This window comes from Schistocerca cancellata, chromosome 1, assembly GCF_023864275.1.
Source record: "Schistocerca cancellata isolate TAMUIC-IGC-003103 chromosome 1, iqSchCanc2.1, whole genome shotgun sequence".
Lineage (NCBI taxonomy): Eukaryota > Metazoa > Arthropoda > Insecta > Orthoptera > Acrididae > Schistocerca > Schistocerca cancellata.
Genome location: NC_064626.1, coordinates 1,281,544,129 through 1,281,563,870, shown reverse-complemented (window position 1 = coordinate 1,281,563,870; position 19,742 = coordinate 1,281,544,129). Strand labels below are relative to the sequence as shown.

Genomic DNA, 19,742 nt, shown 5'->3' with positions numbered 1-19,742 from the left:
ATATATCTCTTTTTCCAACAAACAGCTCAGTTCATACATACGATACCAGGAACAAAAATGATCTGCACAAAGACTTAAAAGCACTTACTTTAGTTCAAAAAGGGGCCCACCACTCAGTAACAGTCATCTTTAATAATTTGCCAGCAAACATGAAAAATTTAGTTACAAATAAAGATCAGTTTAAACGGAGCCTGAAAGACGTACTAGTGGCCAACTCCTTCTACTCCATTGACGAATTTTTAAATAGAAACAAATGATGAACCTATATATTCATACTATTAGTACTGTTATTTCAGAGATTATGTTTAAAATTGGGTTTTGTAGCCAAAAGAATGGGGAATAATACGGTTTCTTGAAATACTGAATAAAACCAACCTTTATTCAGAAAGAAGGTATTTCATTACGTACTGAAAGCCCCTCATATTTCACGTGCGCTGAGACAGGCGACCCAACATGCCATCGACATCCGGGGCGTATCATTTAAGCTGAACTGCCTGTCTTACAACGCGTAATATATACTGCAGTATGGTTGTAACCTCCCCCTCACTTATCAACCTTAATGACAGTGAAAAATTAAACCGCGTGTACCTAATGGAAATTTGGGAAAAGCAATCGTCACCGAAGTTAATCTGTCGGTAAAGAGGGAGGAAAGGGTTACATCTAAATGAAAGGAAAAATGCTAATGAAACTGGTGGAAATTAATTTTGAAAAGGGGTAAAGTTAATAAAGAAAGTAAATGTGCGGTCGTCACGTTAACAGTTGATTGGTGACAATTAGATCTTTGAGATTTGAGGGAAATTACGGTCGCCAGTCCTAAGGACAATTACTATAGTAACTGAAAAAGAAAGGTTATTACACATATAATTAGCGCTAGAAGCGTGGCAACTGAAGGTCGACACGTGTAGTGTGAAAACTGAAAGTTTGTCAGAAGTAATAAATTTCGCTACACTCTGACTTAATTTAGCAAAAGAATTAATAAAACCGGAAAATCGAAAGTTAATTTAGTGACTGAAGTTAATAGTGAGCTTTCTTTCTGAAGCACATCGAAATTCAATAAAATACGGTTAGTCTTGGACTACCTCAACAATGATTTCAAAAGCTACTTGAATCTACGCAATTTAGAAATAAGAGATTTAACTTTGAACTTGAATTAAGTGATTCTGAACAATTAACAATAGTAAAATTTAGTACGTACCAAGCTGAGCTGCAGTCACAGGTAAGCTAAAATACGGCAACAAAACTCGCACTCTTAATTTGTGCTTGTGTAATCTAAATATTGTAGCCAGCTATGAATACCTTAACTGAACTTTGAAATTAAAGCAGTGAAATCGAATGATGCTGGCGTTTGAATTTCAACGACACTCGGGTTCATTCCGGAAAAGGAAGGGACCCTGCATGGTAATGCAATTGGGACAATGAGCAACAAACGTTCATGCTAAGTTGCTGTAATTTTGTGATGCAACAATTTTAAAAGTTTGAAAAACTGAGGTCTGCCATACAGTTCTAAAACTTTACGTGCTTCCGGTCTTCCTTGTTGGCTGATTGAAGGTTTGAAGCCGTCGATCGAGGAGGTGGCGACAGTCACTCATTGTCGGCCGTCGCTGTTGCTGAAGCTGGATGTTGGCGCGCCTTCTTCTCGACACGGTCACCAGACGAAACGGGCTCTTGATGTGCGCCAGCTAATGCTTCCCGTCCGCGACACCATGTCAGAAACTATCATCGCAAGTCGAGCGCAATTACATTCTGCCAAACCCCGAAATCGCGGCAACTCGCGGGAGCTTCACACAACACACCTGCTCCACTGCACCACCCCAGCCAGACTCCCTCTGCTCTGCCCGCGCTCCACGAGGCAGAGTTAACACTACCAAAGATCCTACATACTTTGATTCTTCACACGACCTATCGATATAATCGTTCGATAACAGTTTCCCCTAGGCAAGATCCAGCGTAAAAATACAAATAACATTTACGAAACAAACCAATTATACATCGACATAAATGCATAAATATATATATACAAATAGTAAAACAATTACAATATGTAAAGACACAGAAATGTCATATATTCAGGTAACAAAAATAAGGAAAACAAATTTATAGTACAATAGATGGAAATAGGAGGATATGCATTTCCGGCGTTACATGGTTTTATTTTACTCATTGTATATACAGGATGTCCGAGGAGGAATTGCCAATATTCAGGGATATGATGGAAACGATCAATCGAAGAAAAAAGTTCAGGTAACATGGGCACTTAAACGGATACCTTAAGAACTGTGAACACTTGTTCAGCAGAAGAGATGTGGCCCACAGTGTCCAAGATGAACAAGTGCTCGTAGCTCTTAAGCTTTGCACTTTAGGGCAAATGTTTGCTGGACATATTTTTTTGTTTTGCTCTGTGCTGCCACCTCTCAAAATATGGAAGAAAAGAGCTGCAGTGGGGGAGGCTTGTTTGACAGTACCGAAGATGAAACTCCATGGCAGATAAAAACTGTGTGCCCGACCGAGACTCGAACTCGGGACTTTGCCTTTCGCGGGCAAGTGCTCTACCATCTGAGCTACCGAAGCACGACTCACGCCCGGTACTCACAGCTTTACTTCTGCCAGTACCTCGTCTCCTACCTTCCAAACTTTACAGAAGCTCTCCTGCGAACCTTGCAGAACTAGCACTCCTGAAAGAAAGGGTATTGCGGAGACATGGCTTAGCCACAGCCTGGGGGATGTTTCCAGAATGAGATTTTCACTCTGCAGCGGAGTGTGCGCTGATATGAAACTTCCTGGCAGATTAAAACTGTGTGCCCGTCCGAGACTCGAACTCGGGACCTTTGCCTTTCGCGGGCAAGTGAAAATCTCATTATGGAAACATCCCCCAGGCTGTGGCTAAGCCATGTCTCCGCAGTATCCTTTCTTTCAGGAGTGCTAGCTCTGCAAGGTTCGCAGGAGAGCTTCTGTAAAGTTTGGAAGGTAGGAGACGAGATACTGGCAGAAGGAAAGCTGTGAGTACCGGGCGTGAGTCGTGCTTCGGTAGCTCAGATGGTAGAGCACTTGCCCGCGAAAGGCAAAGGCCCGAGTTCGAGTCTCAGTCGGGCACACAGTTTTAATCTGCCAGGAAGTTTCATATCAGCGCACACTCCGCTGCAGAGTGAAAATCTCATTCCAGTACCGAAGATGAAGAAATGATCATAGCTCTTAAGGCAAGCAGTTTGGAGCCCATGTTTAATAGAATTTATTGCTTCGAATGATCGTTCGTGTCATATCCGTAAGTATTGAACCATTCCTCCTCGGACACCCTGCGTAACTAAATGGCTGAAAGAAACCTAGTCCCAGTTGCAGGGCGCCAGTGTATTGGCTTCCAGGAGCAACGAAAGTCTGATTTTTCAGTATTTTTAATAATGATCGAATTTTAAAAAAATTAAATACTGCTATTACCTGGTCATTAAAATGTATAATATAAAATTAAGGGTTCACCAAAAGAAGTCAAGTATTAAAGTTAGAAACTGTTTACATGTCTTGAGGTAGGGTGTCATGGCTTACCAATTACCCAGACTATATCCATCAAGTATTTGAGAATAAGGGTACCATCCATCTTCCAACAAGCTTTACACGTAATTTAAAACTTCTCCGGAACGTTTTCTTGCCGACACCAACTAGAAAATTATGAAAGGAAAAAAAAGTATGGTTTAGAATATTTCCGTAGTTCATGCGGTAAAACTTATGCATCAGCCATGACATTTATATTTAATATGTCTTTACTACTAAACATATTGCAGAAAGCATCCACGTATACCCCTGAACACACCTGCAACATTATATCATAGTGCGACACATGGCTTAGGAGATATGAAGTTATAAACATGGAGCGATACGAACAAATACTTTTTCTTAAAACGGAGCATAAATTACGCAGCTGTTTGCCAAAAAGGTCATACATGAGCACATAAAGGGGTTGACACCTTTTTAGCTTACCAGTTTGGTTATGAAGTTTCCATCAATCCTTGGATGAATAATCCGAAATTAACAAAACCAATTAATGTTTTACCGTCTTCAGCGATCAAGAATTTGTATGCTTGGCAGCAGATATTTAACGAATTAAGTCATTTGTAATCAGACGTTTGAAGCATTGTTATTTTTGGGAATTCGATTCTTTAAAGCATCGAAAGCTGCGGAAGGGTTTACTGCTAACATCTCTGAATGCAAGCAAGCTGGGTTCGTGATCATTTTTCAACTTCTCTGCAGTTTCCATCAGTAATTTCTGGCGAATTGCGAATTCCTGAACACCTTAACATCCACCTAACAACCTTGTGCTGTTGCTTTTCTCTCTCTCTCTCTCTCTCTCTCTCTCGCCCGCGCACACCCACCCACCCACCCACCCACCCACCCACCCACCCACCCACCCACACACACACACACACACACACACACACACACACACACAATTCATTTTCTCTCTCTAATTAATTAATTTCGCTATTGATCTGATTCTGTCTTCCATTTTTCCCCCCCTTGTGCTAATATTTTACTCTTCTCTGTGCTAGTATACTCAACCTATATATTCTGCTCTTTTTGCTTTGTCCGTCCGTAAGCTACATTCTGAACCGTGCTGTCCATTCCTTTTAAGAAATGTAAGTATACCTCACTTTTCGCCTCACATGCCACGTGTAGTCTCTAACATTGTATTTCCTCATGCTGTATTATTTTTCTCCTGAAATTTTGTTCCATTTTTTTCATCACTTCTTCGGCATAAAAGGTGAATGACAGTTGCTTTAAATGGGAAACCTCCGTAAACCCTTTTTAACGAGACATTGGCCTTTCTTTATTTCCGTTTTTATTGTTTCTACTTGCGTTTTGTGTGTATATCGAATACGCTTTGGCCCCTCTCTTCAGAAGATGTTTGAATGCATTACGCCTTCTTATATTGCCCAAAGCCTCCTTTAGATCTACAAATTTTAGTGAGATATTGCTATTTTTTTCTACAATTTCCCCTCGATTTTCTGTATACAGGGTGAGTCACCTAACATTACCGCTGGATATATTTCGTAAACCACATAAAATACTGACGAATCGATTCCACAGACCGAACGTGAGGAGAGGGGCTAATGTAATTGGTTAATACAAACCATAAAAAAATGCACGAAAGTATGTTTTTTAACACAAACCTACGTTTTTTTAAATGGAACCCCGTTAGTTTTGTTAGCACATCTGAACATATAAACAAATACGTAATCAGTGCCGTTTGTTGCATTGTAAAATGTTAATTACATCCGGAGATATTGTAACCTAAAGTTGACGCTTGAGTACCACTCCTCCGCTGTTCGATCGTGTGTATCGGAGAGCACCGAATTACGTAGGGATCCAAAGGGAGCTGTGATGGACCTTAGGTACAGAAGAGACTGGAACAGCACATTACGTCCACATGCTAACACCATTTTATTGGTCTTTTTCACTGACGCACATGTACATTACCATGAGGTGTGATGTACACGTACACACGTGGTTTCCATTGTCAATTACGAAGTGGAATAGAGTGTGTCCCGACATGTCAGGCCAATAGATGTTCAATGTGGTGGCCATCATTTGCTGCACACAATTGCAATCTCTGGCGTAATGAATGTCGTACATGACGCAGTACATCTGGTGTAATGTCGCCGCAGGCTGCCACAATACGTTGTTTCATATCCTCTGGGGTTGTAGGCACATCACGGTACACATTCTCCTTTAACGTACCCCACAGAAAGTAGTCCAGAGGTGTAAGATCAGGAGAACGGGCTGGCCAATTTATGCGTCCTCCACGTCATGGTAATGAACATGTGCGTCAGTGAAAAAGACCAATAAAAAGGTGTTAGCATGTGGACGTAATGTGCTGTTCCAGTCTCTTCTGTACCTAAGGTCCATCACCGTTCCCTTTGGATTCCAACGTAATTCGGTGCCCTCTTATACACACGATCGAACAGCGGAGGAGTGGTACTCAAGCGTCAACTTTAGGATACAATATCTCCGGATATAATTAACATTTTACAATGCAACAAACGGCACTGATTACGTATTTGTTTATATGTTCAGATGTGCTAACAAAAGTAACGGGGTTCCATTTAAAAAAACGTAGGTTTGTGTTAAAAAACATAGTTCCGTGCATTTTTGTATGGTTTGTGTTAAACAATTACACTAGCCCCTGTCCTCACGTTCGGTCTGTGGAATCGGTTCGTCAGTATTTGATGTGGTTTACGAAATATATCCAGCGGTAACGTTAGGTGACTCACCCTGTATATGTGGGCTGCATGTAAACTTAATACAGTGCAGTAACAATATTGCCCATGTTTTAATTCTTAGGATATCTTCAATTACTGTCCCAGACATTTTCCTCGTCATTAATACGATGTCACTTGGTCTGGAGAAAGATTAAATGCTCTGTTACTGGCCCTTCGGAGTAACTGCGGCACTTAGTGGCGCCACTGAACGTTGCAGGGCTGGTGCAGCAGCTGCAGATGGTCCGGGGCATGGCAGACACCCTTACCTCCTGTCGAGATCAGCAGACCACATCTGAGGAGCGCCTCTCCAGCTCCAGGTAACTCGCAGACACCACCAACTCGCTCCATGCGACTCACCTCCTCCGCCTCTAGTCTGTATGCCTAAATGTCTTAACTACTTCGTTCTTTTTTTCAGAAAGACGAGTCTTTCACAATCACGGGCACAACAGACGAGTATGTTAAGCGTCGGCTCTCTGGACGACTACGAGTATGACGAGGAGTTTTACAAGGTAAGTCATTTTCCTTACGGTACTGAAGCTACTAACGGGACAATACTTCTCCACGCTTAAACAAATTTAATCTCACCTATCCTCTATTATGCTGACGCATCATTAATTTCAGTCTCACCCAAATTCTGTCACCCCTTCCAAATGATCAAATCAGATGCACATCACTTCATCTTCTGTATGCACATGGCCATTGACTTGCAGGTCTTTCGTAACTGAAAAGTAGACTATTCGTAAAGAAATCACTGAAATACTTGCCTCTTCAACATTCATTCACATGTCTGCTCAGTGAGTGCAAAATAACCTTTGTGGAAGAGTTTTTTCAGCAGTACCTCAAAGAAAACGAATTATTGACATGTAGTCAGCACGAATTCAGAAAATATCATTCTTGCGAAACACAACTAGCTTTTTATACTCATGAAGTAATGAATGCTATCGACAGGGGATATCAGATTGATTCCATATGTTTAGATTTCAAGGACACTTTCGACACCATTCCTCACAAGCGTCTTTTAACCAAACTGCGTGCCTACAGAGTATCGCCTCAGATGTGCGAATGGATTCGTGATTTTGTGTCAGAGAGGTCACAGCTCGTAGTAATTGACGGAACGTCATCGAGTCAAACAGAAGTGATACCGGGCGTTCCCCAAGGAAGTGTTACAGGCCCTCTATTGTTCCTGATCTATATTAACGACATAGGAGACAATCTGAGTAGCCGTCTTCTCATGAAATTTCAATCACCAATTTTCTCCTCCGATTGCGAAAACATTAAGTGCTCGTTTTTCCTGTGTGCCGTTCGAGAGTGGAACGGTAGAGAGACAGCTTGTAGGTAGTTCATTGAACACTCTGCCAGGCATTTTATTGTGAATAGCAGAGTAATGATGTAGATGTAGATTTGTGGGTGATACGTTGGGTCTAATAACATGAATATTCTTTTCTGTGCCCCTCCCATCAATCATATGAGGGAAAATATCTTTTCGTTATCAGTTTTCACTTTGATGCTTATATATACTTCCATCGATAGCATACAGATGAACTACTGTCCAGTTTAAAAACTACTTAAACTACTGTTTAGTTAAAAATTTAATTGAATTTAATTGACTAAGATTTTGTGAGTAGATTTATTACTCAGTTCCTCCATGTTCATCCACATATAATGCATTCATTTCTACATACCCTCTGCTAATATTCTTGCATTTGACACATACATTCTAAGACTACATCAACAGTAAAGATACAAACGGTTCATTTCACTGGTAGCATCTGATTTCTTGGACGTGTATGACACAGTAAGCAATAATATTGATTTTTTTGCTGACATATGTAATAAATGTGAGAAAAATTAAAACTGCAGCCAATGTATTTTCTCCACATGTATTTGGGCACTGGAGGAATCTGTAAAAGTAAGCATTACACAAGCCATTTAGGAGCAGTGCTTGAAAACACAAATGATGAAAATGACAAAGGCACTCCATTCAGGGTAGATTTGATGCTCATCATTCTTTGACATGTGCTTTTATGACTGACCTGCTGACAGAAATGTCAGAGGGAAAATAACATAATTAATGTCACTCTGAGAATTTTGTAGTTGATCTATTTACCTATATTGTGTTTAGTGATTATAAAAAATATGAGAGTGAAATACAACAATGTGGAGCAGGTTATGGGCAAGTTAATTGAAAGAAAAGTATGACATGGAAGCTTCATTCTAGGAGCACATGATCATCAGAACAAGTGTGTCAACTAACCTAGAGGATTCATTTTAATAGTTTTCTGTGAAGATGCTCTTCAATGGAGCCGCAGAAGTTGACATACAGGAAAGTTCTGTAATTTACTCTTAAACTCCACTGCGTCACCCATGAAACGTGGATTAGGCTGTTGTGAGTTACTGAACGTGTGTGTACCTGTGCATTTGATTCTGATAGGAAGCCTCAGTAGAGGCTGTTTTCAGTTCCACTTTTCTACAAGTTTTCACTGTTTTTTGGTAAACTACAAATACTAGTAATGAAAAGGGCATTAATAAATATCTGTATGTCTTGTGTAGCAGTTGCCATACTACTCATTTTTTTAACATTATCTGCAGTTGTAGAATTAATACCCTTCTGTATTCTGATACAAGTATTCTTGTATACTGACTTCATTACAAAATTATTCTGCAGCTCAATAATGGATGGAAATAACCAGAATAAACTAATTTCTTTATTCAAAATCTGTTTATAGCAAACAGAGATTAAATAAGATGCCTCATTAATTACAGAGTGTGGGGTTTCTAATAACATTTGAGTTTTAACTGTACTCCCACTTAATAATTCCAACATCTTGTACTTCATTGCTAAAGAATCCTATGTGACGTACATTGTAAAAGAAGGCTGTTTACAACATGTTCATAGAGAACTACAGAATTTAATATCCTGAATATTGTCAACCTGCAGTGAGAATTCTTTTCCCTTGAACCATCTGTTGACATCAAATATGACATTGTCTCTCTTTGCAGTGAGAGAACTGGTACTACTTCTTGCACCTATATTGTGTCCTTGGCAAACAGGACAAGAATTATGTCCTCTAACAATGCGTGTAGTACTACTTCTTGTACCTATATTGTGCCCTTGGCAAGCACAACAAGAACTATGCCCTCTAACAATGTGTGTCATTTAACATTTGCACATATCAGAAGAGCATGGGACCAAAAATAGCACTAATCTGACTGCTTGCAATTTTGATTACCTGTTGCTATGTGATGTATATGGAATTGATGTCTGTCATGTAAATAGCAAAAACCATGAACCTTGAAGTGTTACCCATATCACAAATCATTCATTATGATAATACTCTCTGATGTACTGATTGTCAGTTAAAAATATCCTGTCCCATTGACAATTGTGTCTGAAATCCACATTGCTTGCTGATGAGGATGTTATTCTTATAAGAATAAATAAATGCCTTTGGCTGCATAAATAATGTGATCTTTTTAAGTAAAGTTTAATATTATGGTGCCAGAGGAATAACTGTGCACGGAGGGCAACTGAAGTCAGTAGGTCATTTGCCCCAATTTGAGCTGTTCTGCTTTGTTGACAGATAATACGAATGTTGCAATAAATAGCAAATAAGTTATAGCTCTGAAAAATAGCTGTTAAGGAGGTATCATGGACATCATTACATGGATTCTAGCCAATTCTGTGTCTGAGAACTTCAGAATAGACATACTACATGCCATTCAAAACCTGAGAGAGGTTTCTCTCTACCACATGTCTAAGATATTGTGACAAGCAGACAAATGAAGTTGGTAGTGTTCATGTTGGGATTATAACTTGATGAATACAGATGGGAGAAGCATCCAGAGGTCTACTGAGAATCCTAAACAAACCTTTATTTACAATGCAGATGTTGTTAGACATACATGACAGAATAAATTCTGGAAAATTTTGATTGATTTGATTCCATGATGTCATGCTGGATCAACTTCTGGGCCAGGCTACAGTTTCCCTGTTCAAAAGTGGATACTATGAACTGTCTATGATGTGAATTGAAGAATGTCCTGCAGAGGCTTGCTCAAAGAACTGCAAATTGTTACTGAAATTTTGCAAAATATATTTAGATGTGAATGAAACATGTCATAAATAATATATCATATTTTCATATCAGTAGTCTAGTTCATGGAATCAACACCAGAAATGTGAATAACCCTGAAAACATTAAAGGTCACTTGCTTCATACCAAAAATTTGTCCATGATCCAGGAAGAAATATTTTCAATAACTTGCTAACAGTCACAAGAATTTAGCTACTGCTAAAGTACAGTTTTAGTAAAGCCTAAAAGATTGTATTGATGGCCAACTCCTGATTCGATGAATATCTTTGTAGAACTAGATGACTTATACTGTACATTGTTAATATTAACAAATAACCTGAGTTTTGCATCAATTACGACTTATGCACATCTTCAGTGCAGTAATGCCATCTGTATAAGCAAATGTGAAATTATGCTTTGTACATCAATGTGTACATATTTACATGTTTGTGAAAAGTTTAATAACAAATTTTAAATGAAAATATCTTTCAGATTTTTTACTTTCTTGGGTACCATTTAGGATGTACAGAAGGGACATTTTGCTTTTTATGAGCTGTGTTTCATCATTGAAGATCTTCTCAGTATGAATCTAAGGACTGAAAAATGCATATTGTACCTGTCTGTTGAGTGGTTTCTTTGGGTGTGGTGACCCTGAGTTCAGTCCTTGATAGGGGCAAAGATTTTTGTCATTCCATTCCTTCCATTATGGCTGCAGGTCTACTGAGTCAGCTATCAAATGAGTACCAGAGGTATTTCCCAGGGCTGAAAGGCAGCTGGGGCACTCGGTTTGCCACCCACAACCTCCTAGTACTGTGGCAAAGAAAGGCTGTACTCCTACCTACAGTAAGGCCAGTAGCCAGGTCATGGGCTTGTACCACAGATTACTTTTACTTTTATCTTTCTTTTCACAAGATCTTTTTTTTTTTTTTTGGGAAATAACAATGAATTGTGGCACTAACATTGTTGTAATTTTTCATGTTCTTTTATGTTGCACCTTTACAACTGGTGGTATAGAACACATTTTCTGTGCATGTTGCAGTTTCCTTGTGACAAATTTGAGCCAGAGGAGCCTTCAGTTGAGGGAAGCAGAGTCACCTCAGCAGTCGCTGACACAGTCGCTGTGAACACGACATCCCTTCAGGATGAGATTGCTCTTTCTCTGAAAGAAAAAGGTAATCACACGTTTGCAAACGCTAGAGGCCATAAAATGTGCTCTGTTCCTTTAACACTGTTGTGTGAGTGATTAACATCATCTTCATCTAAAGGCTATGCCTTGAAAGTGGAATACTATTTTCTTTTTCCTCTGTCCTTTTCTTTTCTTGATGATTTTGACAGTATATTACCTGGGATACATTTATTGTTTTCTATCTTGACTTCCTGTTCATTTCTTTCTTTTCTTCCGTCCTCCCTCCCCTCCCACAAAATATAATTTCTTTCTTTTCTCACTGCTTTCACTTTAAATTCTTTGAGTGTAAGTGAGCAGTTGATAAAATCTCCATCCCGACACATTCACAAATAAATTTCTTCATAGATATTTCAGGAAATGCATATACTTCATTTGGTCCTTTTCATTACCAAAATCACTTGTGATTGAGCTTGCTTTATTCAACACTAAAGAATACAGTTCCGTACCACATATTAAAGATGCCAAGTGATGACATACATGTTAAGTTGACTGTAGCGAGAATGGGAACTTATTGCAATATTGACAGAATATTTTACAGTATTCAGTTTCTTTTTTCATTGTACAAAAAATCATTTCAGAAGGTTTGCGCAGCTTTGGGCTTCTTCTTGTAGTTGATCAGGTGAAAGTTGAATCTTTATGTGTACCAGCCAGTTCTTCAAAGACACCAAACAAAGCTGTGTATCACTAAAAGCTCCATATTATTTGCTCATACCAGTAGAGCTCTGTCGCTAAAGACAGCTATCTTCACCTGTGCCATTCTGCTCCTGCTGTCTTCTTTGCTTCAGCCATTAAGCGTAATCAGATTTCTGAGGTAGGAGGATTTCCTTCCTGCTTCTACTACTGTGTTGTTTCCAGTTCTGATCTTGATCAAGGTATTGTTCACCTTTATACTATGCTTCATTTACCTTTAAACTGTATTCAATATATCTTTGGCATCCATTCCTTTCAAATAATCGTCTTTTTTCATTCCTTTTGTTTTTTCATTCCTCTCCCAAATTGTCCCTTTGCTTCCTTCATTCATTCTCTTTCTCACATAAGTTGACCAACTGTGGTGGAAAGCTGGAACTGTTCTAAACATGAACTTACCAATTTTATTACCAATTTTATTGCTACTGTTTGGATTTTATAGATGTTAACCAGATTATTCGGCTCCCTCTGCACATCAGCCTCATTCTTATAAAGACGTCAACATCCTATTCAACTTCCAGATGCTAGTAATGTTTCATTGCTTATCAATAGTCTAATTTCCATTGCTGAACACCGTGTCAAATTACTCCTACAATACCTCTTCCCATCCTGAAACCTTCCTGACTTCTTCCAGAAGGTCTTAATTCTCTTTATAACCCTATATTCTTTTAGTTTTCTGATCAGTTGTTTACAAGTGGGTCTTGTTAGACTAATCATCTGATAGTTTTTTCATTTAGCTTCGTCTAATTTCCTGTGCAATATGACATTTTTTTCTGAAATTCAGCTGTGCTGAATCATATGTACATTCATTTGTTTGCAACAGTATAAATATTTATTTGTTTAACCGTGTCTCACATTGACAGCCATCTGTTTAACCTGGGGTTGGGACCCTTCCATATTGGTGGTTATGATGGACAACCATATTTATTCTGTGTTCTTGTACAAAACCTCTGTGTAAGTCTGTAGAGAGACATGAAAGTGTAATCATTTTCAGGGAGCCCTTGGCCATCCTCAGAGAATGCTGACAGTACGAAGCTGTCTACCAACTGTGTGTGCAGCTGCTATTCTGTGTTCAGCAGGGGAAGTGAACTATCACACCTGTTTTCTTTCTCCTATCATGAATTTTGGCTCATCCCTTTCATCATAAGATATTTCTGTGTGGGTACGATAGTGAAATACACAACATGTGTCATTGTGGCTTACATTCTAATGCTGATACTGAAGTACAAATGTGAAGCTTCTTAGAAGCACCTCATGATTATGTGGCTAACTGTGGGCTGTGAAAGTACAATAAAATGCTATGCTTTAATTCATATTAAATACAAACCAAGTAAAGGTGCCTTTATTTTCTTACATTTACAAATGTAACTTCTTAAACAAAAGGCACTGTAAAGTAGGAGATCAATAATGAGTCACTGACCTGTGTGTGTGCCTTATTGTAATATCAAAACATTGTTAATGACCTTTGTAAGAACTATTTTTGGAATAAATATTTTGTCATCAGTGAGAATAATATAATTTGCAGTTATGTAATGAAATGAGTTGTAGTTTACAAACTATGCAACACAATCTTACCTTTATCACCATCAAGCCTAATACATGAATTGGGATATAATGTTAACCATTCCAAGGTACTGGGCATTTACATTTGTGAACTATTCACTGTTGTAGTAATTGTTACCAAATTACTGTACAAAATTCGATATTTCCTGCTAAATCTAAATAAATTACATCAAATAACTTATAACTACCAAATATTTCATGTGCCGATTCACTCAAAACAACAAAGATAATTCCTAAAGTCAAAGATAATAAATAACTTGTGTAGTTTTATGCAGTTATGTTCATCACTTTTGTTAAGTAACTAACACACAGCTGGCTGTTGTGGCTGAGTAGTTCTAGGCGCTTCAGTGTGAAACCGCGCTGTTGCAACGGTTGCAGGTTCGAATCCTGCCTCTGCCATGGATGTGTGAGATGTCCTTAGGTTGGTTAGGTTTAAGTAGTTCTAAGTGAAGGGGACCGATGACCTCAGATGTTATGTCCCATAGTGCTCAGAGCCATTTGAACCATTTAAACTAACACACAGAAATGCCTCCAGTTACAAGTGTACTTAACCCTTTAACTGCTCTGGACGTGTTAACGCGGGGGCCTTTGTGCCTGTCCCTGTGTGCCCTGAACGTGTTTACGCATGCCATCATTCCTTCTACCTGCTACTCTGAATGTGTCTACGCATAGACACGATCAGAGTACCAGATGGAAGGATTGGTGGCGCACATGAACACATTCAGAACACACAGGGACAGGTACAAAGGCACATGCGTTAACAAGTCCATAGCAGTTAAAGGGTTAACAAAAAGCGTAAGTATGATACATGGTTTTGAAATATACAATGTGTCTCCGGAGGAATAGTCAATGTCCAGGGATATGACAGGAACTGTCAGTCAAAGCAAAAAAGTCTAGTAAATATGGGCTCTAACATTCATACCATAAGAACTATGGGCACTTGTTCAGTAGAAGAGGTCTGCTTCACAGTAACAGAGATAAGCAAGTAGTAGATACATGTTTCACACTAATAAAGATACACTAGTGCTCTTAGCTCTTAAGGTATGCATTTTAGAGAACATGTTTACTAGACAATTGGAAATTTGTGGTAAGGTCTTATGGGACCAAACTGTTGAGGTCATTGGTTCCTAAGCTTACACACTACTTAATCTAATTTAAACTAGCTTATGCTGTGGACAACACACAACACACACACTCATGTCTGAGGGAGGACTCGAACCTCCGACGGGGTGGGGGGGAGCCTCTTGTACTAGACAATCTTTTCTAGTTTTGACACAGCAGCAAAGATTATGAAGTGCTCTCAGCTCTTCAGGTATGCATTTTGGAGCCAGTGTTTACTGGATTTTTTTGCTTAGAATGACAGTTCCTGTCATATCCCTGGACACTGACTATTCATTCTGGGACACACACTGTATATTTTGAAACCAAGTATCATACTTATATCTATGTTTAAATGCACTAGTGACTGGAAGCATTTTTGTGTGTTGGTTGTTTAACAGAATGTAATTAACAAAAAGTGATTAATGTAACTATTTCCAGCTACATAAGTCATTTCTCATCGTATCTTTAACTTTAGGAGTTATTTCTGAATATGTGCTTAGTTGCTTTTAGCAAACATATCCTTAAAAAAAAAAACCATGTGTAACGACAACAGTAAACAAAACAAGCTTGTTACCTGGAGACAAATAAAGAAAAAAAGCACAACAACATAAACAAATGGACAAGCTGTAACCTGTGTAGTAGACCTGAACCTACGAGCATAAACAACCAGCAGCTTCATGTAAGAAAGAAAATAGTCAAATAAAGCCACTGAAGACAGCACAAAAATTAGTGAAACATTTCTTTTAGAAAGCATGGAAAGAAGAAGAATTACGATACTCACAAGATGACTAATAGATCTTCCATTTGTTTCCAGGCACAAGTCCGCAGTCATGGTACACAGTGCAATCTCCGCACCACTATACCGCAGCATGATGATACTGAAACAAAAATAAAATCACACAGTCCATTGATGAAATGGAGTATTAAGGTTAAAATGTCCTCTCAATCAATGTTCACAATGAAAAACCACTAAAATGATGCGGTCCAAAGGAGCGACCTTCATCATCAGAATCACTGTACAAGAATCTTAGAAACCTGCGAAAGATAAAAAAATAAATAAAAATATTAAGAATTATAGGTAACTTACCTTGTAAAAATGTCTTCCTTAAATGTGTTTCAACATTATCTGTCAAGATAGTAAAATAAACTAAAATGAATCAGCATATGCAGTCTATAAATATGGGCAATGTCACAGCAAAGGCTTTCTGCATGCACCGTCCATGTATGTAGAGTAAAGGCATACCTGAATACAAACAAATATACTACCTGATTAAAAGTATCTGGACATCTGTTAGTGGATGTTAATAAAGTATGTGTCCACCCTTTGGCACTATGATGGCTTGAACACTGCTGCAGATAGTTTAAGTGAGGTGTCTGAATGTCTATTGAGAAATGGCAGCCCTTTCTTCCTCAGGTAGAAACCAGAGAAGGTATTTATGTTGGACACAGCAACCTGGAGCAAAGTTGACATTCTCAATAATCCCATAGGTGTTCCATTGGGTTCAGGTTGGGTCTCCAGGCAGCCAGAAGGTTACTGTTGGATGCTGCAGTCTGCAGTGAAGTTGACATTCTAACTGGTGTTCATAGTGAATAGATTGGGAATCAGGCAGGCCAGTTCTCTTGAACCGTCACAGTGTATACCAGGATTCATTACTCATTTCCTGTTATCCACTGTCCACTGGTGTCACACTTTACACCATCTCGAGTTTTACTTATCATTGTCTGTAGAAGTGTGTGGCTTATGAAGAGTTGCTCAGCCACTGTGCCCCATTCTTTGTAACTGTGTACATGCAATCATAATGCTAGCGGGACCGCGAGTGGCATTTTGGAAATCGTGAGTGGTTCCTACCAATCATTTCATGTGATTTTTTACAACCACATTCTGCAATACTCCAGGGTCCTTGTCCATCAGTACATGACATATGCCTGGTCTTGGTTCAATTGTGGTTGTTCCTTCACATCTCCACTTCACAGTCACCTCACCAACAGTCAACTCAGGCAGATTAAGAAGGGATGAAATTTCCATGATGAATTTGCTACTCAGGTGAAATCCAATGATCAGTCAATGTTTGAAGTCCCTGAACAAACCTGGCTCACCCATACTGCTGTTACAGCTTCTCTGCTGACAACACAATGCACTCTGACGTCTTTTATTGTGGCAGGTCTGCCTCTCAGTGGCATCTAGTGGTCAAATCTGCATTCCATAGGGGTGTCCACATACTTTCGATTAGATAGTTTATGTAGAGCGACTAAGAGTGTTGTGTGCATTATTGAGAAATCAAAGGCATACTCACCAATGATGAACGATAATGCACACCCATATGGAGATGATTGGGAGTTCAAAATTTGTCAGGCACTGAATGACAGGAGTATTACTTCCAGTAAGATAGGTAACCACGCACTGATATTATGGCAGATCTACAAAAATTTAAGATACAATTGTTTGCACATCTTGTAACTTGTTCATTTAACCTATTTTCATTATTTTTGCTATGCTTAGTAATTTGTAACAATTTCAGTAGATCCAGATTTTACCATTATCTTTTAAGGTGCAATATTATGAAGGCTTCTTCAAACCCCAAAAAAGAGTGTCACTAGGTTCCTTGAACTTCAACTTAAAAGTCCCACCAGTCTGACTAATGTAGTTGCAACTGTTTCACTGAATTTAGCAGATACTATCCTTATCATGTTTATCAACATCTTGTTTTAAATTATTCCTTAATTTACATCATGACATGTTGTTGGCTTTTAAAAGAGCCTTCAGCTGTAAACAGCTTAAAAGTATTAGTTAATTTTGAGCTAAATTACTGAAAAACAGATTGTGACACTCTTAGTATTCTGTGTGGCTTTCCCATTTACCTTTGTGTGCTGTTTCTCACAAAGTAATTTAGTCAGTTTGTTTTCATGATGTCAGTTAGCTCTGGCAAGATGTCTTCTAATATTCAGCTCAGTCATTGTACCCTGTTTGCTCACCAGTATTTTAAAACGCTCTGTCGATTACACAGTGAACAGTGGATAGTTTTTGTCCATTTGGATGACAGGAGTTATTATGTATAAAAATATCCATTAACAGCTTTCTGTATACTTTAGACGCATGTCTATCATCTTCATGATATTTAGATTGAGGAGTAGCAGTTTGCCGTTATTTTGTTGTTCGATAGTGAATTCAACATTATTGTGCAAATCATTACATTTATTTAAAATTTAAATAACCTTCCATTGCCCTGATTTTTCAAAAGCAATGATTGTCCATATTGTACTTATAGTACAGGATTTTATTGATAGGATTCTGGGCATTAATGAAGGATAAATGCCGAAGCACGTAGCCAATCCAACATTTACCATTAAAAGATAAATACATAGTTATATTTAAGAACAAATATCGAATCTTGTAGGCTTGCCTCTTTGAAATTCACCAATTTTAGTCCTTTTGCATTGTGAACTGTGGTTCAGCTTACGCTTTAATACTGCTTTTCAACAAGCACAACTTAATATCTAGCTTGGAAAAATCAGAATGTAGTACTGTGAGATAATTCTTTTCTTCATAGCTGTGGGACCAAAGACACCTCTGCCAGACCAACACTGTAGTAATCCATGCTGTGTGGCTTTAAATATACGGCAGTAGTGTGCCGTTGCATAACACAGGTTGTAGGTGGCACACATGCTTCTGAACGATGATGAATGAAATGACTGACCATCTGGCAGTGAAGAACCAGGAATCACAAGAGAATTGAGGTTTGTGCTCCTAGTCCAGCATATCATAATCAAGGCAACAGATGAAAAAGTGAAACTCCGTACGGATTAATTTTCAGCTTGACAACATTTTGAGCATGACAAAATTATCTGCATTCTGGGTTCCAAGCCTGCTTGGATCCATTGAAAAAGTCTGTTGAACTAAGGCAGCAGAAGAATGTTGCAACCGTATCTGGGCAATCCAGGTAGCTTCATTACCCATTCAATCCCTATGTTTTAGTCCTGAGTTAATCAGTTTGGCCTAGATTCAAAGGAGAAAGCAAGTTGTAGCAAGTTTTGAGTTCACTACCACTAACAAAGGTGAAGACACTGTCAGTGTTGGAATTATGATGCTGACTGTTTTGTTTCTATTTTTTATTTTTATTTTTGTTGGGAAGGGGGGAGGCAGGAGTGCCTGCCATGGCGTGTTAGGAGATTTTGTCTTAAGGGTCAACTGTTATAGAAGAATATTACCAATATTACCACTGGGTACACCATGCTTGTCCGCCCTGTTCTGGAGTATTACTGTGCAGTGTGGGATCAGCATTAGGTTGGACTGACGCATGACACCGCAAAAGTACAAAAAAGGGTGGCTCATTCTGTATTATCGCGAAATAGGGGAGATAATGCACCAGACGATGATAAGTGTATTGGAGTGGCAACTATTAAAACAAAGTCGTTTCTCGTTGCTATGGAACTTCTCACGAAATTTGAATCACTTTCTCCTCCAATTGCAAAAACATTCTGTTGGCACCCACCTACATAGGGAGAAATGATCATCACGATACAATAAGAGAAATCAGAGCGCCCACATAAAAATTTAAGTGCTCCTTTTTCCCATGTGGCATTCGAGAGTGGAACGGTAGAGACAGCTTGAAGGTGGTCCATTGAACCCTCTGCCAGGCACTTTATTGTGAATAGCAGAGTAATCATGTAGATGTAGATGTAGACGAACCCCACCAGCACGCAGAAGTGCCGCAACAGGAAGTTGCATGGACTTGACTAATATCTGAAGTAGTGCTGGAGGGAAATGACACCATGAATCCTGCAGGGCTGTCCATAAATCCGTAAGAGTATGTGGGGCTGGAAATCTCTTCTGAACACCACATTGCAAGGCATGCTCAATAAGGTTCATGTCTGGGGAGTTTGGTCCCC

General features: G+C 38.9%; 1 protein-coding gene across 3 annotated transcripts in view; it reads left to right on the top strand.

Annotated features, from left to right (window-relative positions):
* The window catches only part of LOC126095093 (EF-hand calcium-binding domain-containing protein 4A-like), an 850,382-nt gene extending 834,371 nt beyond the window's left edge, over positions 1-16,011 (top strand). For 2 of the 3 annotated variants that reach the window (XM_049909791.1, XM_049909801.1), the window contains 4 exons: positions 6,463-6,562; positions 6,661-6,754; positions 11,358-11,490; positions 13,186-13,912. In XM_049909791.1, coding sequence (XP_049765748.1) covers positions 6,463-6,562; positions 6,661-6,754; positions 11,358-11,490; positions 13,186-13,436 — 578 coding nt within the window. In that variant the 3' untranslated portion in view covers positions 13,437-13,912. Of the gene's footprint in view, positions 1-6,462; positions 6,563-6,660; positions 6,755-11,357; positions 11,491-13,185; positions 13,913-15,669 lie in introns of those variants that run through there. The other variant, XM_049909810.1, reaches the window with a different exon arrangement.
* Positions 16,012-19,742: the final 3,731 nt, after the last annotated feature.